This window comes from Nipponia nippon, unplaced genomic scaffold (genome assembly GCF_047370975.1).
Source record: "Nipponia nippon isolate SJK-2023a ecotype South Korea unplaced genomic scaffold, ASM4737097v1 scaffold_6, whole genome shotgun sequence".
Taxonomy (NCBI): Eukaryota; Metazoa; Chordata; class Aves; order Pelecaniformes; family Threskiornithidae; genus Nipponia; species Nipponia nippon.
This window is the reverse complement of record NW_028262380.1, coordinates 242,325-265,818: the sequence shown is the minus strand read 5'-3', so window position 1 is coordinate 265,818 and position 23,494 is coordinate 242,325. Positions and strand designations below refer to the sequence as shown.

The following is a 23,494-nucleotide window of genomic DNA, read 5'->3' as shown; positions in this document are numbered from 1 at the left end:
ACGTCCCATGTCCCCTGGGACCCCCACACAGCCCGCCCTCCCACCTGGGAGGTCTCGGGGACAGCTCTCCTCTCTCCTGGCCAGGGTCCCACAGAGACCATTTTCCACCGTCTCTGACTGGGGGTGCAGGAGAAACCCTGGGCACTCCTGGTTAACCTGCAGGCAGCAGCCTGGGGCACGGGCGGGCAGCCATGCTGTGGGGTGCAGGGACAGGCACTGGTTTCAGCTGGGGCAGGCTGGGAGCACCGGGGCTGCAGGCGGCCCCTGGGGAGCCCCAAGGCGGAGGGGGCCTGAGGCTGCTCTCACCAAGGGGCTGGGGATGCCTGGGGCTGGGAAAGCACCGCAGCCCGTGCAGTGGAACAGCCACCAGCCCCTCCTCATCCTCATCCAGAACAGAAGTGCACAGGTGGGAGAGGATGTAACAAAAATAGCGTCTCCGTAGAATTTATTGAATTCTCATTAAATACAGCCATTGTTCCCCTCGCCTTATTTACACAGGGGCTTCAGTAGATTAAACTGAACGGTTAAAAATATAAAAGCTGGTGCTACCCAAACCCTACCGTCAGAGGGAGGGAGAGGAGGAAGGAGACGTGGGCAGGGGGTCAGTGCTGGGATGGTGCCCCCGCGCTCCTGGACCGCCAGGCACGGCTGGCTCACAGGAACCAGAAGCATTTGCGCCTGGATTTCTTTGCATCCAGCTTCACAGGCAGCTTCGTCACCGGCGACGGCTCTTGCCTGGGCGGCAGGACGGCCCCCACCGCCGCTGAGGGGGAGCTCGGCGTCGTGTCGCCCTCGATATGGCTCAGCACCCGCTGGAAGCGGCCCTCCTGCTGCCGGAAATCATGCTCCACGCTGCGGGCGAGCAGGGCGAAGGGGACGGCGTTAGAGGGCATCGCCTGCCGCGGCCCCCCGCCCGCCACGGCTCCACGCCCCGGCACCCGCCTCCACCCCTGCGCCCTGCCACAAGACCCCCGCACGTCCCCGGGGAGCTCAGTCCCTGGCACGTCCCCAGGGCACGTCCCCGGGGACCTCAGCCCTGCTGTGCTCTTGAGGCTGCTGCACAGGGACAGCACGCGTGGCGGGGGACCAGCCTGGCTTTGGCGGCTGTCGTCCTGTGGCCGGAGGGGATGCCTGAGCCCGCGGGAAGGGCAGGGACCTCACGCAGGAGCCTGCGGTGCAGAGTGGCTGTTTGAGCATCTCCCTGGCAGCTTTCTCCAGGGCTCCCAGCATTTCCCGGTGGGCAGCCTTCCCAGGGTCACCGTGTGCCCCTGCGAGGGAAGGTCCTGCTGGCATGCCCTTCAGACAGCTCCTGCCCACCGCCCTCCCCTCAGAGGCTGTAAGTGGGGGGGTGGGGGCCGGATCTGTCCCAAAGAGCCATCCCGCCTGCGGCAGTGCGGTCTGCAGCTGGGCACGTGGCACCGCACGGCTAAACCTGCTGTGCTGGAGCATCCAGGGACCTCTCCTTCCGGAGGGACAGACTGACAAACAGCCCCTGACGTGGTGGCAGGGGGTGTTTTGGGATGGGTCACCCTCAGCTGCCCCCTCTGCACCTTCTTTCTTATCGAGCCTCAAAGCCTGGCACTGCTTCTGCTTTTCTCTTGGGCCTGACTGTGCTTTTTCTGCTGTTTCACCCGCTCGCCAGATCTTTGCCCTAAACACCTGCCCTAAGCACGGACAAACATGCCAAGTCCCTCCTGGGCAGCTGATCTGCTGCAAGGGGCCTCCCTAAGTGCCAGGGACTTGTTCCCGGCACACTGTGCTGGTGGCACCGAGGTGGCACTCAGGCACCAGGCAATTGGGGTTTGCTGCAGCAGAGGCAGAGTCCTCCACTTGGGAGAAGAGCGGCTCTTCGGCCCTGATCAGGCCATCAGCGGCAATGCCCGTTAGTGCCCCGCAGGGACTGCTGGCACTGCTGCAAGGGCTGGCCGTCCTTGGCAAGGCAGCCGCGCTCCCTGCACGGAGGGGAGGGTGGAGGAAGGCTCCGCACACGCCGGGCACCCTGCAGTCGCCGGCCACAGCAGCGTGCTTCCCTTCCTGCCATCCCCTCACCGCAGGACCGCGATATGCTCCCCCGAGCAGGGTACAGCTTCTGGTGGTGCTGCTCCGTCCCCCGGGGCTGCAGGGTCCCTCCCGGCTCAGCCTAACCCACGCCAAGACTTTGCCTGCAACCTGCCTGGAGCGAGGAGCCGGCCAACCGCCCTAGCTGGGAACCGGCACTGATGCAGGGGGGCGAGCCCAGGGTCCGTGGGACCCCGGTTGGCACTGAGCCCCCAGAGAGGGGCTGCCCGTCCCTGGGGCCAGGCTGTCTCACCCTGCGGCTGCTGCCACCAGCGCTGCGCCTGGGCCTGATGGGCTGAGGGCAGCTGCAGCATTAGGAGGTGGCACAAGAGGCAAGGCGCTGTGCTGCTGCCTGTCACACCACTGGAGAGGCAAGGAATTAAGGTGCCCTGGGTCTGGGTAGGTAAAGGGGCCTGTGCCCCCCACCACAGCCCTCAGCTTTCCTGCAAGCGCCGGAGCCCTCCGGTGTCCCTGCAGCACCCCGCAGCGCGCAGGCTGGCTGCTGGCGGCCACGTGCCGTGATGCTTCCTCACACCGAAAGTGCTCTGATCTCCTCACACCAGCCATGTCCCATCAGATCAGCGAGGTGCTGCGGCGTGTGCCCGGGACCGTGCACACGGCGTGGCTGCCCCACACACGGGAAGCACCCCGCGACCCCACGCGGCATGCTAACACCTCCCGTCACCTCCCGTCACCTCGCCCTGCGAGGACACTGATTGTCCCCAGCTATTTCTAGCAAAAAGGGTGAGCTGTGACAGACAGCCCCTTAGCAGGGCCGCTATAGGGGTGCACAGCTGGCACGTTCGTGCACGGCCTTGGGACGGGATGCAGGCGGGCAGGTCTGCTCCCCCCTGCGGGCGATCCCCAAGGGCCAGTGCCGGGAGCGCTGCCCCGGCTCCTGGCACCCCGTGCACTCTGCACTCAGTGCTGCCCCTGCTCCCCATCTCCCACCGGAGCCTCTTATCATGCGGACGGCAGCGGAGCCCAGAGGGAGTCCCCAGCGGAGCCTGGCAATTACAGGGAGCCACCTCCCCCAGATGTGACATCTCTCCCCACTGCAGTGCCGCGTGGAGACAGGCTCGTCAGACCCAGTTAGCACTGAAGTCCCCCACGAGCTACAGCGGGCGAGTCTGTGGTGTAAATAAGCAGAGAACAAGAGAGACAGACGCAGCACTGCCGCGGCGGCACGGGCGCGCAGGGCAGCCGGCGCAGGGAGTGTGAGGATGCTGGTGCGCAGCGGGGGCCGGTGCCGGGGCACCCCCAGCCCGGAGGCGCCCGGAGAAGAGCGCGTCCATCCCACGCACAGGCGCTCACAAAAGCACAGCGGGGCAGCAGCTAAACCGCCCCGTGTGCACATCGCGGACCGCTGCTCAGTACCAGCTCTGCACGCTGCACCCTGCGCTTCTGAGCACTAGCAAAGTAAGCCTAATTAATAGCAAAACGAGAACATGCCTGGCCAGCCACCTGCACATGCACAGAGGGAGATGGCCGGCTGCACGGCCAGAGGGGCAGACGGGCACCCACGGATGCCTGGATGGGCAGAAGGCTCGGGTGAAACTGCAGCTCCCCGATTCCCACAGGGCTGACGGGGAGAGGGCCCCAGCCACGTCACTGCCTGCACCGGCAGGGCGTGAGATGCCTTTCCTGAGACCAAATGGGCTCTGAGAAGAGAGGGCAGTGGACAAAAGCGCTTCCATGTCCCAGCCCAGTGCCAATGCCGGGGAAGCAGAGCTGAGGCCCCACGGTCCCCTGGCGAGGGGTAGAAACCCGCTGCGTGACCGGCAGCCTGTCTGCAGTGTCTCTGCAGAGCTGGTACAGGGACGACGCGAGGCAGCCTGGACTCAGAGCAAGCGAGCAAGCCCACCCACCAGCCACTAATGAGGCTTTCCCCGATATGGTGCTTCTACAGAAGATAAATGCTCTGCCACTGAACTGGAGCAGCTCTCCTTCCAGCCGCAGCCAGTCAGCTGTCCTTCATGAAAATCACCCCATCTACTCCTGGGAGCGGGAGCTGCTCTCTGCAGAGATAAAGGGACCAGATTCAGGCCAAGTAACACCAGGACCCTGCTCTGGCCTTTCGACACGTGGTAGGAGCTGGCTGCAGAGCACTGAGGTGCCTGCACCCGTGCCAGGAGCGCTGGCAGCATGCTGGGGAAGAGCTGGCAGCGGTGTGCCAGAACAGCTCTTGGCTGGCCCGGTGAGCCAAGCCCTGCTCCGAGGACAGTGAGCACCCGTGCCGTGCTAGCACCCGTGCCCCTCCAAACCTGCCGCTGAGGTCCCGGCACGCTGGCTGCCAGCCGTGTCCAGGCGCAGCTTCAGCGTCCCGCCTGGCACGGAGCTGGCAGGGCAGATGTGTGACCATGCCCCGGCATGGTGCACCCTGCCAGAGGAGATGCTGCTTTTAGGGCCACAAAGAGAGCTGCGAGGAGAGAGGGGAGGCTGCGAGCTCGTGGCCGGAGTGTGGCACTGGTGGGGAGCAGCCCGTGAGCCCCGTCTGAGGACTCCTTGCAGAGGAAAGGGTCACCCAGCAAAGACAGAAATAGTCCAGGGATGGGCAGCTGTGCCATCCTGCCCTCAGCACAGCCCAGGCTCAGGCTCTGGCTGAAATGGCATCTCTGTCCCTGCTGTCCCCATCCCGCCTGCCCTGGTGCAGCAGCCAGCTGCCTGGGCTGAGGCCGGGGCTGGCCCCTCTGCTTGGCCTCGGCTGCAGCAGAGCCCGGGGAACGGCAGCCCGGGGAACGGCAGTCCTCCAGGTCTGGCTGAGGCACGGGAATGCGTCCCCAGCTCTGCCACATCCCTGGCTCTGCTGCAGCTCTGCCCAGGCCCGCAGGTTACCTTGTGCTGGCCGATGAGCACACCTCTGTATCCCTGGGGGTGCACGGTTGCCCGCTGGGCCCCAGGCCGTGAGGTGGGGCTGCATTTTGCACCGAACTCTCTTTTGGCATGACAGGCACTGCCATCTTCTCTCCAGTCCCATGGGAGCCTCTCAGCAGGCGCAGGGGCCTTGGCAATGGCCCTTCTGTACGTGGTGCCCCCCGACACCCACGAGCGGTCCGTCTGTGGTGCCCTGGGAGCAGGAGTGGCTGCGGGGACAGCAGGGCTGACGGCCCTCTGCGTACAGCCCTCTGCAGGGCTGCAGATGGGATGGGCCCCTTGGGACAAGGATAAGCAGGATGAGGTTCAAGGACACGGCGCTGTACACACAGCACGGGGACAGCCGCTCCCTGTGTGCCCCGGCACCTTTTCCCTTGAGCTTCCTGCAATGGCCTCTGCCAGAGACCTGTCGCAGGGGGTCTTAGCTGGTCCTGTGGTCCTGTACAGCTGAGCTTGTGTCTGTCCTAAGGTGCTGGAGGCATTTTTGCGACAAACAGAGCACTAGGAGGGACAGGAGAGGAGGGACTGCTGAGACCCTGCAGCCCCTTGCAGCTCGGGGTGCCCTGAGCATCCACCCTGCCACGGGGACAGGAGATGGAGCACAGGCGGGCAGGTCCCCTCCATTGCCCAGCACGGTCCCCAGGAATGAAGACTCGCAACTCCCCTCCGCCTCTGCCTCTTAGCCAAATTAGGAGTCTGAGAGGTGGAGGAGAGCAGGGCCCCCGCCGGGAACGTGTGGGGTGCCAGTGCTGGCTCTTACCTGTAGATGATGCAGGCACAGTCCCGGCAGGTCCCACAGTTGGCGATGTCTTGCCCTGTCCGGTATGAGTGCCGCCTGCGACAGAGCAGAAGTGCTGTGAGCCTGGAGACCCGGCCTCGGTCTATGCCTGTGCCTCCCCAGCTGCCCCCAGGCCCCTCATCAGCATCTCGAGTTCATACTCCAGCAGCTGGGAGCTGGGACCCAGGGAGGAGAGGAGCTGGGTCCCAGCTCCTCTCTTCCCTGGGAGCCAGCTCCTCTCTTCCCTTATATCCAGCTCCTGTTCTCCCTGTGATCCAGCTCCTCTCCTCCCTGGATCCCTGCTCCTCTCCTCCCGACAGATGCTGTTTGATGCCAGGCCAAGTGCAGTGCCTCTCAGCTCCGCAGATTTCTCAGATGGTTGCAAACCAGACAGGCACAGCAGAAGCCCCGAATCCTTCACACCTCCTTTCATCTCCATCCCAGAGCTGTACCTCATGCCCGTGGCCTCCCCAGGCCACCGTGCATCCCCCCACACATGGTGCCCTGAGGAAGCGAGACCGTGGGCAGCGCGAGGTCTGCGTGGGGGCACTCGCGGCACACAGCAGTGCCCTGACAGATGGGCAGAGGGAGATGCTCCAGACTAATCCCCAGCCTACACCAAACTCAGGATTAATCTCTTTTTGGTGCTTTTGCACCAGAGAAGCATCCTCCTCCAGGGAAGGAGCATGGGACACAAATTAAGCTGATGAGCCCCAAAGCTCAGCTCAACCCCAAAGCAGTCCTCCTCCCCGATCTCTATAGAAGGTACCTGCACTCCGAATGTTTCTGCTGCCGGTGCTAAACGCCAGCCCCAATGCATCCCCAGGCCATCTGCACGCTGCCCAGGGAGCACACGCCGCGCTGCCCCGCTGGGCGAACGCCAGCCGCCTGTGCCCTGCCGCCCTCCTGCCCAGAGCTCCCCGGCTGCCCGCTCCCCGGGACCAGGTCTGCGCTCTGGTCCCCCCGTGCAGACTAAGTGTCCCGGCATCCCTGCTGCCTGCCGGTGGCACGTCCCAGCTCCTGCCGCCCTGGGAGCGCGGGGGGGTCCACCAGCCACAGTGTCCTGGCACCCCAGAGGCCAGGCAGCCGCGGGGCGCCAGGGACCGGCAGCAAACCTCTCGCCCGGCCACAGAGCCAGCCCGATGCTCCCCTGAGCTCAGCAGCCTCCATGTGCCACTGCGGGCCCTGGCTTCGGCTGCCGGCAGGAGAGCCACCGCCTCCCTGGGGAAACGGCCCACCGACGCCTCTCCTTGCTTAGCAGCCTGCAGCTCCTTTGAACGGCGCTTGCGTGCCTTTGGCTTTGCAGCCCTCCCGAGCCCCCAGGGTGCCGGGGCTGTGCCGGGGCTGTGCCGGGGAGCTGTCCGCGGACCCCCAGCACCCCAGCACTGCCGGCGGGGGCTCCCCGCTGGTGCCCCAACGCCGGTTGCTCTCAGAGCTGTAAGAAAAGGGCCCTATGAAATGCTTTTGGTCACTCTGGTCACTCTTGCGGACTCCGTCTCCACATCGCCGCCGCCCCTCGTAGGCAGTGCAGGCTGCGGCTTTTGGGGGACAGCTGAGAAAACACCCCCGCGTCCCACATAGCAGTCACGTTTTCCTGTTTCAACCTTCCTCCTATTACTCGACCTTGACCATGATTGTTCTCAGCCCTCGAAAACTAGGTCTTTTAATGCACCAAATTATATATTACAATTGGGATTATACTCTTAGCACATAAATTAGATCATGATACCTTTTTTTATATATATATATATATATATAAGGTACATGTGTGTGTTTGGGGGGGGGGGTGGTATCTCATGTTGTATAAACTGCGCCTCTCTACCAGGGTGAGCTCTAATCCCGAGACAGGTGTTTGGTGTGGGATGTTGCTGGCGGTCGACGCCGGGACCCTGCGAGGACACGTTACACCGTCAGCGGCATCAGGGCTGGTGGCACCGCTCTGGTGTATGGCGGGTGCCTCAGAGCCACCGGGCGCCCGCAGGACGCTGAGCCATGGCAAATGAGGCCACGCCGTTCCTCAGCATCAGGACACTAGGATAATTTTTTATGTGATTTCCTCTCCCATTCCTTATGTCTCCGGGCATCTTGTTTGCTCATTTGACTGCAACAGTATACAGAGCCGAGATCTTAATTAAGCTGCCCGCAGTGAAGCTAAATCAGTTTCCCAAGCAGACAAACTCAATTCTGACCGCGGGAGCAAACCTGCCCTCTCACCAGGCACTGCTCTGCACGCGCCCTCGCCGCACCCCGCAGGGACGAGGCTCGGCACGGCCACGGCCATGGGTCTGTGCGCACCCCAGAGGGCAACACCGCAGGCGGGGGGTCGCTCCCTGGCCTTTCTCCTCTGAGCGGCTGCACGGCCCCTGGGGCAGCAGACCCTGGTGCAACCCTGACAGGCAAGGGGCAAGCGGGCCGTGCCGGGCACTGCCCAGCGAAGGGCAGAGCGGGCCGTGCCGGGGCTGTACGGTGATGGGCAAGCGGGCTGTGCCGGGGGCTGCACGGCGAGGGGCATGGAGGGCTGTGCCGGGGGCTGCACGCTGATGCCCCGCAGCAGCAATCATGGGAGGAGCGAACCCCAGCCCCGGCCCAGCTCCCGGCACCACTCTCAGGTCCCCGTCCACGGAGGCAGGAGCAGCACTGCTGTGCTCGGTCACAAGAGGCACTTTTTCAGCGCTTTGCTCTGGAGAGCACAGGCGGGGTGCTGGGCTCCTCCAGGAGCCGGGATGTGCTGAGCTGCTGGTGCTGCTCCTCTTTTGGGGCAAGCAGGGCCAAGCCCCGGAGCATGCTCTCCCCCGCTCCGGTGCGGTCACCCGTGCTGGAGCAGCCAGGCACACACAAAGCCAACCGGGGCAGGCAGCTTCTGTGCGGCCGGGGGAACGGGTGCTCAGGGCACAGGGAAGGGCCCGCAGGAGCCGGTGCCCCAGGGCTGCTGGCAGCTCCCGGCCGGGACGGGCACACACGGGCTGCACCCGCAGCCGGGCATCCTGCGCCAGGGAGGGGGCATGGTGCTGCACACCCTGCCTAAACACCCCCGTGGGCTTGCACGCTCTTGCTAACGCCTCTGTGGGATCCACACCGCCTCTATTGCCCCTAATTGGAAGGAGGTACTTAGCAGTCATTTGTTTTAGATAAAACAATTAAACACGTGCGAAGACACCAGGGCCAGGACTACCAGGAGCTGCCCATCTGGCAGGTCCAGGTCTCCCATGTGCCACGCTGCCTCCCCAAAACCGCATGCCAAGTTAGACACACCAATACCGCCACGGCACACTGAGCTTGGTGTTCCTGGCTTTCTCTTCACCACTTCTTACCCCGCGAGGAGCCGAGGGCACAAGCTGCGCGAGCACTAGAGGTTGGGAGCACATTTTCACCCCGAGGGTGGTCAAACACGGGGACAGGGGCTCGAGAGGTGGGGGATCTCCATCCCCCCAGACTCTAAACCGCAGCTGGGCAAAGTCCCGAGCAGCCTGTCCGGGCTGCACCCACCTTTGGTGGGCGTTGGACCAGAGCCCTCCGGCGACCCCTTCCCACCAGCGCTGCTCTGGGAGGTGGCACGAGGGCAGCTTTGCCTGCGCTTCAGTTATGGCCAACACGGGCTTCGTTAGCTGTAATGACCGGATCGTTCCACTGCCCTGGATGGAGCTTGCTGTCTCAAGGTGTGGGGAATACATCCCAGAGGGTTTTACAGGAGTGTGCCAGGACCGGCACGGGGCGAGCAGCTTCTCACGTCTCTGGGGAGGTTGGTGGCCCTTGTGTGAGATGAGTTTGGAGGGTCTCAGCTCTGGGCCGTCACAGACTAACCTCTACCACCTTGTTCTGTTCGGCAAATCTAGCTGGGAGGCCAAGGAAAACTGGCCCAGGAGATGCCCTGCCCCACCACCCATGGAGCAGGTCCTGGGCAGGGCAGGGCAGGACGGGGGTGCACGGGCACCTCCCTGGGGCGCAGACATGTCAGTCATTGAGGCTCCGGCCACTGAATTTGTGCCTTGGGTAACTCGAAGGATGGGGCTGAAAGCAGGCGTGAGAAATAGGGAGGCTGTCCCTGGGGAATGGCGGCTGTCCCCAGGGCATGGCAGGGAGGCTGTCCCTGGGGAATGGCAGGGACGTTGTCCCTGGGGCATCGGCCATGGCTGAGCTGAGCCTGCAGTCGGGATGTGACATCCCAGGTCTCTACTCGCAGTGACCGATGGGCACGTCAGCTGCACCAGAGCCGCGCAGGGGACCCAGCTCCCCTCGACCCCTGGCCTGCACCCCCCTGCACCCCTTCCCTGGGCATGGGGAGGGCACCGCGGGCACACGCAGAACAAGTTGGGGCGGGCGAGACATCGCACCAAGACACGGTGTCGCGTGTGCGTGGACAGCAACTCTGATTTTCTCAGAGGGAAACGCGTTCGGGAGGCAGCAGCACCCAAATCTCTGGCAGGGCCCCCCCTATCCTCCATCCACAGCCCCACCAGGGACATCGGCCCCCCCCGCCCCCACCTCCATCCCTGCCTGCTCACCCGTCCCGCTGGGCCTCCTTCTTCTCCAGGTCCTGGATGACATCCAGCAGCACCCTGATGGTCTGTTGGCTGGTCTCCAGCACCCCTTCCAGGGACTGCAGCTGGGACTGCAGGTCCCCCTGCTCCCCAGGCCCCCGGGGGCCCTCTCCCTGAGATGTCCGGGCGTCCTCGTCCCCCGCTGGTGGTCCCACTGGCCCCTTGGCCACCACCACCAGCTGCAGAAGGTCCTGGATGTGGCGCAGTGTCTCCGACTGCTCGGCGGTGAGGCAGGGCTGCCCATGCTGGGGGACCTCTGGTGCCCGCCTGGCTGGCTGCGTCCCCGCACCGGGGCCCTGCGGGGCCAGGGGCAGCGGCTCCCCGGGCCCCTCCAGTCCTGCCTGGCCATGCCCAGGCTCAGCGGTGCGTCGCTGGCTGCAGATGCCGTGGGGGTCCGGATGGCCGAGTGCAGCTGGTGTCTTCTCCGGCGCGGCTGTGGCAGAGCCATGCCAGCCCGGCACGGGGGCTGGCGAGGTGCAGCAGGGCCCCCCCCAGGGCGTGCCGCAGAGCTGGTGCTGGGGTGGCGGGGGGTCCCATGGGGGGTTGCCCTGAGCTGGCTGGCGGAGGCCGTGGGTGTCTGCGGCGGGGGCGGTCTGCTGGCGGTGCGGTGAGGGCTGGGGTGGTGGGCGCCCGCAGGGCAGGCTCCGCTCTGAGTCGCTCCGGCCAAGCCCCAGTGGCTCGGTGGGTGGCCAGGACTGACCGCAGGGCACGGAGGCTGGGCGCGGGGGGGCCCCACGGCCACTCCTGGGCTTCCCACGGAGCCGGGCGCAGGCAGGGGGTGGTGGGCAGGGCTCAGGGCTGCAGCTCTGCACCGGGGAGGTGCAGCGGGCAGCGGGGCACCCGGCCGTGCCCGGATAAGGGGGACAGGGATCCCTGGGCGGTGGTGGTGGCACGCGGCACACTGCGGCCTGCTGGGCGAGGGCTGCGGCACGGTCGTGCATGAGCAGGCTGCCGGGCACCCGCGGGGGCACAGCCCGGCTGGCGCCAGTGGGCACGGCCCCCCCTGGGCACCAGGTGCTCCCTGTGGCAGCAGGCAGCACCGCGTCCCTGGCCACGTCGCAGACGCTCTTGCTGTGGGGCTGCGAGGCTGGAAAGGGCTTCTGGAGGCTGGGGGAGGTCTGGATGGCGGTGCTCATGCACGCCTTCCTGGGCATGGGCAGCGTCAGCGAGCCTGGCTGGGCCTGGGGCCAGCTCCGCCGCGAGGCACAGAGAGCCGCCGGCTCAGGGGTGTCCCTGGGGGGCGGTGAGGCACGTGGGGTGTTGGGGCCGGGGGTGGCCATGGGCCCCGGGGTGGGGCTGGCCGCCTGCTCTGCGCTGCCCTCCACCAGGTCCTTGAAGCGGACCTGCTGTGTGCGGTTGCGCCGGCGCTTGAGGCGGCTCTCGATGTCGGGTGAGTCGCGGTTGAGCAGCACCGAGCGCACCGTCATGGCTTTCTCCTGGCCGCCCTCGCCGGCGGGGGCCGGGCCGGGAAGGGGCTCACGGCTAACCATGGCTCAGGGCCCTGTGGCCGCTGCCCTGCAGCGGAGCGCTGTGGCGGGGTGTGGGGGGCCGAGCACCGGCAGCCGGAGCCCTGGGCTGCACCCGTCCCCGGAGCTGCCCGGGGCAGCGGGCGGCCTCATCCCGTGCCACCGCAGAGAGGGGATGCTGCGAGGGAGGTGGGCGAGGGGCCGCTGGGCATGCTGCCTGCCGCCTGGCCCTACAGCCCCTGGCACGCCGCCCCGACAGCCCTGCCTGCCGCCGTGCCTCCCTGACGGTGCCGGCAGCCCATGGTCCCACTGCCGTCCGCCCTGGCTCAGTGCTGCCCGTGGCGGGCTGCCCGGCGTGACGGGTGCTGGCTGTCCCTGCCCATGGCTCCTGGGCTCTCGGACCTGTGGGGACAGAGAGAGGTGGGTGAGCCCTGGCCCCGCTGCTGCAGCCCCCCGAGGACGGGAGCGTCCCCTGCGTGCCGTGCTGCCCTGTGGAGCCGCTGGCCTCTGCCCGCCTCTGCGCGCTCCCTCCCAGCCCCGCCATCACAAAACGCAAAGAGACAAGCTTTGATCTCCAGCGCTGCCTCTTCAGCACAAAGAGAGAGGGAAAAAAAGAAACCCCTTTAGCATAAACACGTTACAAGTTCACAGCTCAAATCAAGCAGAAGCAGCTGTTAAAAATAGCTCTGCCTCACTGGGGCTGGTGCCTCGTGTTCGCAGGGTGCTGGCAGCAGGAGGGCAGGCACGGGGCAGGCACAGGGGGCTGCTGCCCGTGGGCATGGGGCAGAGCTGGGCTGGGCACGGCGGGCTCCTGCGTGGGACGGGTGAACGCGGGGCATCTGCTGTGTGCGGGGCACCGGCTCTGCATGGGGCTGGACAAGGTGTGGGGTGCCCAACCTGTGTGGGGCACGGCTGGAGTGGGCACGGGACCTGTCGTATGCGGGGTAGGGCTGCACTGGGCACAGGGAACCCGTCCTGTGTGGGGCACTGAGCACAGGGCCCCATCCTGCACACAGCACCCACCAGAGGTGCGGCAGGGCTGGCTGGGCTGCAGGCGTGGGGGACCTGCTCCGTGGGCAGGGGCCGAGACCGTGGCTCGGGGACACTGAGATGCTTTGGGCGCATGAGAACCAGCTGAGAGAGAGAACAGGCATCGCAGCTAAGAGAGCGACTTCGGTGAGACCAGGGGATCACTCCCTGCCCCTCACCGTGGAGAAGGGCGGTTGCTGGTCTCTCTCCAGCTCTCACCCCCGGCTCTGCCACAGAGCTGTGGCTTGGGGAGGCTGCGGTGGGGCTGCCTCTGGAGAGCAAGGTCTCCCCGGGGCATCGTACTTTCTGCCATCATGCAGCCGCAGGCAGCCTGCCCGCCTGCGCCGACCGCAGCTCTCTGCCCGCCCCGCCTCGTGCGCGGGCACGCGGCACAGCTCCCGCTCACAGGCCACCGCCGGGACCTGACTGCAGGATCGAGGCCACAGCTCGTGCCTGGGGATGCGTCCCTGACACCAGCAGCGCTTCCCAGGCGGCAGAGGGGCAGGACCAGGGGGCTCTCGCACAGGGGCGATCACACCCAGCCATGTCCCCATCCCTGCCATCGTTAGTGCACAGCTATGCAGGGCTTCTCTTCCCGGCGCAGGCAGGGCAAACCTCCCTCCGCAGCCCTGTCCTGGCCTTACCCACACACCAGCACCAAGCCCCCACGCCCGCCTTGCTCTGCCTCTGCCCGCCCAGGTCACCAGCTGCTGCCCCGGCCCGTCACACTGCTGGGGCATAGGACACGGGCTGCGCACCGGCAGCCCTGCCCAGGATGCCCCCGGGAGCAGAGGAGGTTAATGGCTCATTTCGGGAAGCAGCGTCAGGGACAGGGTGAGAGAGACAGAGACGCCAGCCCTGGTGGGCAGTGGCGCTGCTTCGCCTGGCGGCTCAGTCTCCCAGCATTCAAGGTCTGCAAACAGCCAGAGGTACCTGTGGCGTGGGCAAGGAGCAGAGCGATGTGGGCTCCCCCATGGCACGGAATCACATCCTCACACCACGCTATGTCCCGCATCCCGCAGCACCGCAGCTGGCGCCGGTAGCCCCTGCCCCAGGCCACAGCCCACTGCTCCCCCGGTGCCCCCGCACCCTCTTCAGCACACCGAGACTGGAGCCTTGCTGGCTCCGCAGCCCTCCTGCCCTCACTGCAGACAGACACACGGCACCTGCCAGCCCCCCCGGCCCCCCTTGCCGTCTTGCCTTGCTCCTGCTGTAACAAAGCGGCTGACTCAGCACAGCAGCCTGAAGTCACCCTGTGCTGGTAATGAGCAAACTTCCCGAGTGCTGAGCGCGCCGGTGCCCAGTGCTTCCCCAGGCCAGCAGCAAGCCACCAACCCAGCAGAGCAGGGGGCTCCCACAGCCCTCCTGGCCCCCCGCCCCAGCGCCTCTGCGCCCCCCGCACAGCATTAGTCAGGATGCTGCTCCATGCGCCGCCCAGCCGCCCGGCACTTTCCTTCCCGAGCTTGGAGCCGTGCCCAGACACCGGGAGATGTTTGTGAGGCAGGACGCGACGGAGATGGGGACAGCAGAGGGATGGGGCACCTCGTTAGTATGGACAGCAACGGGCAGAGGAGGGAGCTGGCTCGGGGACAGAGCCAGCGCCACCTGCCCCTGCGCCCCACGCTCGCCGCAGGCTGCGTGCGAGTCCAGGAGGAGCAGCCCTGCGTTCACGCCTGCCGGCGGGCAGTGACCGTGCCAGCACCCGCGCGGGACGGGGCAGGGCCCACCGGGATGGCGAGGGGCCGCGGGGCGAGCCCCTGCCTGAAGCCCTGCTGCGGCCACGGGGTCACCTCTCCCGGCTCGTGCCGCAGCGACGGCCTGTGCCCAGAGCTCAGTGCCCCCTGCCCAGGTCCCGCTGCAGTGTCCCTGGCTGCATCTGTGCCAGGGAGGCAACGTGCCAAGCAGCAGAGGGGGGCCGGCTGGCACGTCTCCGCGCTGGACCGGCCTCCTGAGAACAGCTTGGGACCAGCGCGGCCGGGATGAGCGCTCCCGGAGGGCAGCCTGCATGTGGCCAGCCCCATCCAGAGGTTTCCTTAATGAGAGCGCTAACGGGCACGGGGCAGAGGGTGCCAGGAACTGCTCCAACAGCTGAGCACAGGGCAGGAGCGCTCCTGGCACCGTCTGAGCATGGATGCAGCCCCCATGAGTACACAGCGCGGACCTTGCTGAGCCACAGCCGACGGCAGAGCGAGACGAGGCCGTTCCACTGCCTACGCAGCAAACGTGATGCTGTCAGTCAGCGGGGCCTCCGCTGAGGCACCCTCTGCCTCCCGAACCGCACCACTGGAGAGATCAGAGACAAGCCACAAGGACAAAGAAAAAGTCTATAAATTATACATGCACTAACTCCATTTGGGAACAGCTCTGAGGATGTCAAACACCAAAAGCTAGGACCCTCCCACTCGTCTCTGCATATGCTTTATGGTACGCTTAGATGTAGTGCCGCGTTCGGGCGCTGTTTGCAGCGTGCCAGCATCTTCCAGTGCTGACAACGAGCCCTGCTGTAGGACGGGAGCAGGACTGTGCAACCCCGCGGCTGCGGTGTCTGCCGGGCCCCCCCGTACTGTAGCTGAATCCGAGGAAACCGCTCTGCTGATGGATCCGTCTGGAAGCGCGGCTCCAGGGACATTTTGGATGCACAGAAAGGGCCACCGGGAAGGGGCGGTGCAGGAAGCAGAGGCACCCAGCACCCAGCCGCACCAGTGTTTTCCAGCTGCTATTCTCAAGCATATTTACTGGGAAATGGCACTCAGGCCCCGTTCCTGGGGCTACGCGCTCACCCACGCCCCCCACGCGTTCGGCTACCCCAGCCCATGCACTGTGTGTCCAGCACACAGCCACGCTTCCCGCTCGGCTCCCGCTCGGGGCCCACGGGCTCCTGCTTGCCCTGCCAGCGCTCAGCCGGGGAGCGGGGCTGCGCCAGCTCCTGAGGCCGAAGCAGGAGGCGGGGGGCTTAGTCCTGGTGCTCTGCTCTTGCGTGCCCCGCTGGGCTCTGCGCCTGCGGGACACCGGGGCCCTCCCTGGGGTGTCGGTGGAGAGTGGCCTCGGGAGAGCCCGAGCGCGCGGGACGGGGCAGCGGCAGAGCCCCAGCGCCGCGGGGAGCCAGGAGGGCGCGGGTGGGCTGGCACTGGCCAGGGCACGCAACCGCCAGCCCGAGGCCGGCCGTGGGAACGGGCTGGGAGCTTGACTAGCAACAGCTGAAGGACGGCAGCATGTACCAGCCATGCCAGTCAGCACAGGGCCATGGAGAACATGGCTCATCAAACCAATTTGCTGTCTGTTTTGATGAGGTTCCAAGTTTGGCCAATGAAGGTAAAAGCCTCGATGGAGCAGACTTGGATTTCTGTGAGGCATTTGACATTTTGACGAAGAAAGCAGAATAATACGAAAGCAATGTGGCACACATTAAACGGATTAAAAACTGGCTACCCAGCATGTCTCAAGACATAATCATCCAGCGATCATCGCCAATTAGCCGTGCTTCTGCCCAGGTCCTGCGGAGGGGCAGCCGGGCCCTGCGCGGGTGCTGGCTGCTGCTGACCGCACAGGAAAAAACTCGGCACTGAGAAAATGTGCGTATTATACCAAGGCTGAGAGGAGGGCAAGGAAGGAAAGAGACAAACAGGGAGCCATGAGAGGGGCACGGAGCGGACGCTGTGCAGGAAGGGTCTCTGCTGTGGAAGCCTCGGGCTCCTCTCCGACCGAGCAGGCACAGTGCAGCAAAACGCAGTGGCTGAAAATCAGGGGCCAGCGCAGTCAGAGGAGCGACTGACTTAAAAAGTGAGGCCAGGCGGCACTAGAGCAACTTGGAAAGGATTTGCATGGTGGTGGATCCTCCATCTTGGCAATTTTTTTAAGGTCTGAGTGTTTTTCTCCTCTAGTTCATATGGGAATTAGGAGCGCATGAATAAGGTGAGACAGCAGGTCACATCAGCTGATGTATGGATAAAACCAGATGACGCCACTATAACGCAATAGATGACACGAGTACTTCAGCGGTGGGTGCTCCGGTTCAGCTGGATGCTCAGCGCAGCTGGGAACGGCGTCTCCTCCGCTGAACGGGCCCAGGAGCCGAGGAAGCGTCAGGGACTGCTTCCTACGCCCTGGCCACGGGCACCACTGAACTTCAGATGCCGACTCCCACCCAGTCCTCAGGTTGTCCTCACTCCCTGCAAACATCGAGCACTCCTCAGAACGACGGGGATTTGTGAGCAGCACCGGGGCTGTGAATCACCCACCAGCTCTCCTGTGGGCACCCCAGCCCGGGGCCCTTCGGATCCACGAACCGGCCGCTCCACTTTGGATGGTGGGATCCAAAACCTGGTCCTGCATCACCAGCCCCTGCTTTGCTGGTGCACTGTCAGCTCCTACCTGCAGCCTGTAAAGGGCTTGTGAATCTCCCCTTGCAGAGCCCACGGGCCCATGACTGGGTCACTCCTCTTTGGCCAGTACCGACTGATGGTGAATTTTGTGAGAGGGAGGCACCAAATCTCCCGCGTTTGTGTCTTGAGACTTGTCTCTCATGGGCTGCAGGGTTGACCTCAGAGGAACAGAGCCCTGTTTCACACCGTCCTGTCCAGAAAGTTACCAGCATCCACCAAAAATACTGCAGAGCAGAGGGAAAGCCTCCAGCTGCCTCCTCCTCCTCCTCCTCCTCCTCCAGGGCAGCAAGGCCCAGCTCAGCTCTTCCTCCTAGCTCGACGGACGTCGGTGTCCTGTGGGAGAGACCAGCCCAGGGCTGATGAGGCTGCTGGGCAGACCCCAGCTACGGCCATCGAACAGCGGGACTGCAGGCACCAACAGAGGGTCCAGCTGCCCCCCCAGCTGTGAGCGACCCTGCCCGCCCCCCGCCACTTTGGCCCTTTCTCCACCCATCCTCCACCTCGTCCTCCTGGTAATGTCTGTGGCAGAGGGAAAGCCAGAGCAGACACATAAATCTTCTCCTCAAGACGCAGGAAGCCAGGAGATTAGATTTATGAGAGAGGAAGTCATATTCTCCTGGAACTGCAGAAGAGAACAGCTAATTACCCCGGTTCACTCGCTGGGTACAACGGCTTCTCCTGGGACAAAACCTTTGCTTTTCCTCATCTCTGGAAAGGAAAGAGGTGCTGCTGGTGCTGAGAGAGGCGGCACCCGAGGATGAGGCACTTGCTCCCAGCGGAGGACCGGGCAGGAGCCAGGTTCACAAACCATCACTCGGCAGCAGAGCTTAATCCCGCTCTGGCTCTGAGAGGACTCGATGCGTTTGTACTCGGATCGGAGCATCTGTGGTACCTGAGGATGGAGGACTGAGAGCATCTCCTTGGGCAGCTAGCAAACCCAAAATCCGGTTCCTCGCTGAGGAAGCTCCACCACGAAGCCAGCTCATGCTCTGCCCTCGCCGTTCTCTTGGAGGCTCTTCCAGAGCCCGGCTGCTCGGAGGCTCGCAGACCTTCTAATTTCCTGCAGGCACTTAATCACGGCCAGTTTATATCTGACTGTGCTCGTGCCAAAGTAGTGCTTCCGCCTGAACAGCTTTTCTCCCGTCTCAGCGTTCAGCCCTCGTGCGTTCACGGCGAGGACACCCGTTCTTCCTCCGGCCACGCTTCACAGTGCTCAGCAAGTCCAGCTCTGCCAGCATCCCCCGAGGCCAGCTCCCCATCTCTCCAATGATGCTCACAGCCTCCCTCCGCACCCGCAGCACTTGACCTCCTCCCTCCCGGGAGCGCCCAAGGCGAGGTCTTCGGCTCTGCTCAAACACTCTGGGGCTCCACCAGAAACACGCGGGCTGGCCCGGCTAAGGAGGGCAGGCGCAGTCCCCTGCAGCCGGGGCAATGCCCTGCCTGCCTTGTGCTCCCCAGCAGCCCCAGCGAGCATCGCCCGGGGCCTCCGGGGACCGGCACTGACACGCGGGTCCTCCCCTGTGTCAGCTGGGGCCTGGTGCAAGCAGCAGCTCGCACGAGCCAAGGGATCTGCACACATCTCTATTTAGGTCACTGGCTGAAGTGCTCTGCAGGAAAATTAGTCACTCTCCCAGCCACGGGGCCCAGGAGAAGGCTCTCGTCGCCCGGCTGGAGCAGGGACCCCCCGTCACCCGCCTCCCCGCAGCGCCAGCGCCCCCGGGCTCCCTGCGGGCACCTCTCCAGGGCTGCCCGGGGCTCCCGGCCGCCCGAGCCGCACGCGCCGCGGCCAATGCACCACAGAAGGGATCCCATCAACTGGGGAAGAAGCAACGACGTCCTCCTGCCAGCACGCAGAGGTCATCGACTCTCGCTTGCATCGCTCCTCTCTCTTTCAACTGCAGATATGCTGGTGCTGTCAGATGGAGACTTTACGTGGTCAGGAGACACAGTGAAGTACAAAGCCTTTGCACAAAGCCTTCAGAAGCCTGCGGAAGCCAAATTATTCCTCTGTCTCCCATGGATGCTAATACGGCTGTCATGACAGTAGTGTCTCTGTTCTCACTGCTACCCGCTGCCTTTCCCACCTCTCTTTGCCAGGCAGAGGAGCACCAGTATCACCATTTTAAATGATACATGAAGAGGTAGGGTGACTTGCCCAGGGGAACGAGGGCAGACGGTGGCAGACAGCCCGTACGGAGTGGGATGAGGTCAGGAGGAGTTTGTTTCACGTCCCAAGTCTTCCCTCAGCCGCCTCTGTGGAAGAGCGGGCGAGCGTCCCTCGCACAGTCTGCAGCTGCTGCTGGGCACGGCGGGTCAGCGCTTTTCCTAGGGGCTACAGGAGAGACCATCGTGGGAGGAAGCAAACCCCTTGTTTGGCTGCTTCCTTCCCAGCGAGCATGGCGTGGGCAATACCACGTTCCTCCGAGTCCCGGAGACGCCTTGCGCAGACGTGGGAAAACACTTGACGCAGAGATCTGGCCCAGAGAGCGGGAGAGCTCGGCCGGTGCCCAGCACCGACGCGCACGGGCTCTGCTGGCGCCCCCGACACGGGCTGTTCCTGCCGTGATTGCAGCACAAGGGAAGTAGGGCACGGCCCAACTTTCGGCCACGGGAGACGGGGCTCATCACAAGTCTTCCTGCAGCTCCACGCTCCCCTGGGGAGGAACGAACGCCTCCCCTCTTGGAGAAAGGCACTCAGGCACCCATCTGGAGTCAAACTGCCCCAGCGAGCGGAGCAGCCGGCCGAGCTGGGGAGCCCTGACAGACTGGGACTCTGCGTGCTCCTTCACGTGCCAGAAATCTTGTTAGAAAGCCACAAGCTGTCCACAAAGCGCCTTTCTGGAAAAAGCTAGAAAGGCTTTGCCGCCCGGCAGTTCAGAGGGGCAACCACAGCGCCCTGGTCGACGCTGCGTGCGCCAGTCCAGACTCCTGGGGGCTCGGCCGCGGGCGCAGGCTGCACCCCCCCGGCGGCCTCGTCCGCCCCCACGGGGCAGCCCCCGTCCCGCCGGCGCTCGCCCGGCCACCGTCCTGGCAGCCGGCGCGGGAGGCCTCTGCGGCTGCAGCCTCCCAGCACAGATAGGGAGAATGTTGTTTCAGAATACAAATTCCTGCCTTTAAGTGGATTTCCAATGCCATCTAGCAGCTGCCCCCCCCTTATCTTCATGTGCTTTAGACAGCACTGCCTACCAGGGGAATTCAGGAATTAGCAAGTGTATTTCTTCGCCATGTGCCTCGGTTTCCCCACCCACCAAACAGCCAGGATGATATGGACCACCTTCGTAAACAGGCAAGAGAGACCCCGTCCAAAAGCACCATTTAGGACTGAAATAGTATTGTTACTACAGATGGGAACAGACCCGCTAATTATTTGTGGCCTCTGGATGCTACCATGCTATTAAATAGTTATAATAATTATAATTCATAAAGAAGATAACCTCAGTCTAAAGGAGCTTCTGCATTTAAATCCACCCTGCTCCTCCGAACGCGCTGGAAGGAGTGAACACTTCCCGCAGAGAGGAGACACGCTGGGAAAGGACGGCGGGTGCCAGCCTAAGTCCGGCTCTGCCTGGGAGACGCTTCCCCGGCGGCTCTCCGGCCCCTCTCCTCGGGCAGCACCAGCCGGGAGGGAGCGCGGCCCGCGGTCCCCAGCGTCCCCAGCTGCCGCGGCTGTCCCAGCCCCCAGGAGGTGACAAGTGTGGAGACCACCGAGAGCTGCAAGCTGGCAAGGAGCACTCTGCGCCTTGGCGCGCAGGCAGGCAGCCCGGCTGACGCCCGCCGTCCCCGCGTGGGCACACGCTGGCAAAGCCCAGGTCTTGGTGACTACTCATACGTGTCCACCTCGTGCTCCGAACATCAAAAGGGTTCCGTGGAGACCTCTTCTGCAGGCTGCCCCCGCACCTCTGCGAGGAGCCGTGGCTCTAACTGGGTTTTATGTGTGCTCCCGCGGGGAGGAGAGGGACTGGAGCAGCCCTGAAAGCTGCGCTTTCCCATTTCACGGAGAGCAGCTAAGGCTGCACCCGGCTGCGTTCCTGCCTCAGCGGCTGCCGAAGCCCCACCAGCAAACACAAAGGCCTTGAATGCAGAGCACGGCGCTGGGAGCTGCTGGGAGCAACGTGGGCTGAATCCCTCCAGCGCGAGCAGCCGTACCCTCGGCCGGCGTCAGCGCGGCGTGCGGTACAGAAAGTGACATCCCTGGGATCATGTGTGTGCGTGTGTCAACCAAACACAGCCCCGGCTGACGGACGCGTCTCCTAACGAGATGGAGCAGAGCGCCAGCCAGCCGGGCTGAGCGAGGCAGGCTGCTCCCGGAGCGCAGCTCCCTCCCTGCATCTCCCGCACGGAGCCGCTCGGCAAGCGGAGGTGCCGCGGGCCGGGGCGGCACAGCAGGGCAGGAGGAGCGGGCACGGGGCTGCAGCACAGGGGGGCCCGACCCTCGGGGGTCTTCGGCTCCTCTAACGCAGCAGCTCTCAGCACAGATTTACCTCCCTCGGCTGCGCGCCACGCTACCGCCTCCGGCATGGCTGTGTCCCCCAGAGACCCCTGCCATGGCAGCCAGCGGCTTGCTCGCTGCAGGGTGCCACCGGCCACCTCGGTGCAGGGTGCTCGGTGCCACCTGCCACCTCAGCGCGGGGTGCTGCTGGCTACCTCGGTGCGGGGTGCCCAGCGTCGGGAGCCCGGTGTAGGGTGCTCGGTGCGGGGTGCCACCGGCCCCGTGCCTCCCGCGCTTCCCCGGGCAGCCCCTGCTCGGCGGCGGGGCAGAGGAGGGGAGGGGAGGGGAGGGCCCGGGGAGCGCTGCGACCCCCGGCAGCACGGGGCGCCGGGGCGGCCGAGGCCGCTCGGGGCCGGGCACCGCGCACCGGCGGCGGGGGGGAAGGGGCGCGGCGGCTCCCCCCGCCCCCCCAGCGCGGCTCCGTGCCCCGGCCCCGCCGGCCACCGCGCATCCCGCGCACCGCCGCGCCCGGCTGCCGGCCGCGGGTGCCCGCACCGCCCCGGCGTCCCCGGGGTCCCCGCCCCGCCGCGGAGTCCCGGTTTCGGCGCTCCCCGTACCGCTCCGCGGTTCCCGGCCCCGGGGCCCCCGCCCCGCGTCCCCGCCCTGCTCCGGCGCCCCCGGCCGCGGGGCTGCCGCGCCGCCCGGGATCCCGGTCCCGGTCCCGGTCCCGGCCCGGTGCCGGTGCCGGTGCCGGTGCCGCCACGGCGCTCCCGGCGCAGCGAGCGGGCGCCGCAGGGCCGATGCCCGCAGAGCCCGGCCCGGCCGCCCCGCTCCGCCCCGCCGGTCGCGGCCCCGCTCCCCAGCCCGTCCGGTACCTGGTGCGCGGCGGCGGCACGGGTCGGGCAGCGGCGGGCGCGGGGCACGGCGGGGCGGGGCCGCGCGGGCTCGCCGGTACCGGGGCGGAGCCGGCGGGGGCGGAGCCGGCGGGGGCGGGGCGGAGCCGGTGTCGGCGCCGGAGCGGCGGGCGGGCGGTGCCGGCGGGACGCGGGGTCGGCGGCGCCCGGGCGGGGAAGGCGCTGGGTGCCCTGCCCCGCAGCCCCGGGACCCGCAGGCTCTCGGCCGGGTCCTGCCGGGGCCGGGCTCCCCGGGCGGCGCGATGGCTGCACGCCCGGAGCCGCGCATCCCCGGCCTCGCGCTCCTCCGCTGGCACCGCGGTGTCGGGCAGGCGGCGAGAGCAGAGCTGAGCCGGGCCGGGGCCGGGGAAGGGACCGGGACCGCCGAGGCCCTGGGCAGCGCCCGCCCGGGGGGTGCGGGTGCCGTGGCGGGGGGTGCCCGGGGCCGGGCACGCGGTGGGGCTCAGCCCCGTCCCCCTGCGATCCCCAGCCCGCCCAGTCCAGCGGCGCCGCTGGGCGCAGGAGCCGCTGCGCGGGGCCGCCCCGGGGCATGGGGCACGGCGGCGCGGCTGGGGGCGCCCGGGAAGGCGGCCTTCGCGCCCGGCGGGGCTGCGGGGCGGCAGGAGCCGGGCCACGGCAGCGGGCAGGGGCTGCGACGGGCCCCCGAGCCGGGGAGCAGCGGGCAGGAGTGCCGTCTGCCCCCCGAGAGCACAGACCCTCCTCTCCGGCTCTCGGCCCGTCCTGCCTGCGGCCCTGCTGGGTGCTGGGGGTCCCAGCCGCGCTGGGGCCGTGCCGGGGCTGCAGCAGCTGGTGCGGGGGCTCCGGGAGGTGCTGGGCAGTGGGGCTGTGGCTTGGCTGGGGGCTGGCTGGGACCGTTCGTGCCTGTGACCACCCAGCGGGTTTGGGGGCCCTGTGCTGTGCCGGGCCGCCCCCGGGCCCGTTCCCCACGTGCATGCCATCCGCAGGACAAACCACATCCATATGTGCAGCAGTGCCTGGCTGTGTGGCTCCCAGTAAAGTAATTTAAATGTAAATACAGCTTCCCTT

General features: G+C 66.0%; 2 protein-coding genes across 2 annotated transcripts in view; one reads left to right on the top strand and one right to left on the bottom strand.

The window, feature by feature from the left end:
* The window catches only part of LOC104014139 (dedicator of cytokinesis protein 2), an 82,331-nt gene that overhangs the window by 42,170 nt on the left and 16,667 nt on the right, over positions 1-23,494 (top strand). The gene's annotated exons all lie outside the window — the stretch shown is intronic.
* Positions 86-22,470, bottom strand: LOC104013550 (uncharacterized). Its single transcript, XM_087738098.1, has 4 exons — positions 22,430-22,470; positions 10,213-12,116; positions 5,693-5,767; positions 86-852 (listed from the first exon to the last, which is right to left on the bottom strand). The coding sequence occupies exons 2-4, from the start codon at positions 11,736-11,738 to the stop codon at positions 654-656; spliced, it is 1,800 nt and encodes a 599-aa protein (XP_087594224.1). The 5' UTR covers positions 11,739-12,116; positions 22,430-22,470; the 3' UTR covers positions 86-653.

Excerpts from the sequence above, each read along its gene's own strand:
- LOC104013550 (XM_087738098.1), bottom strand. The coding sequence starts at position 11,738 with ATGGTTAGCCGTGAGCCCCTTCCCGGCCCGGCCCCCGCCGGCGAGGGC. Across the intron at positions 5,768-10,212 it reads AAGGAGGCCCAGCGGGACGG|GCGGCACTCATACCGGACAG; the intron begins GTGAGCAGGCAG and ends GCTCTGTCGCAG. Across the intron at positions 853-5,692 it reads TGTGCCTGCATCATCTACAG|CGTGGAGCATGATTTCCGGC; the intron begins GTAAGAGCCAGC and ends GCTCGCCCGCAG.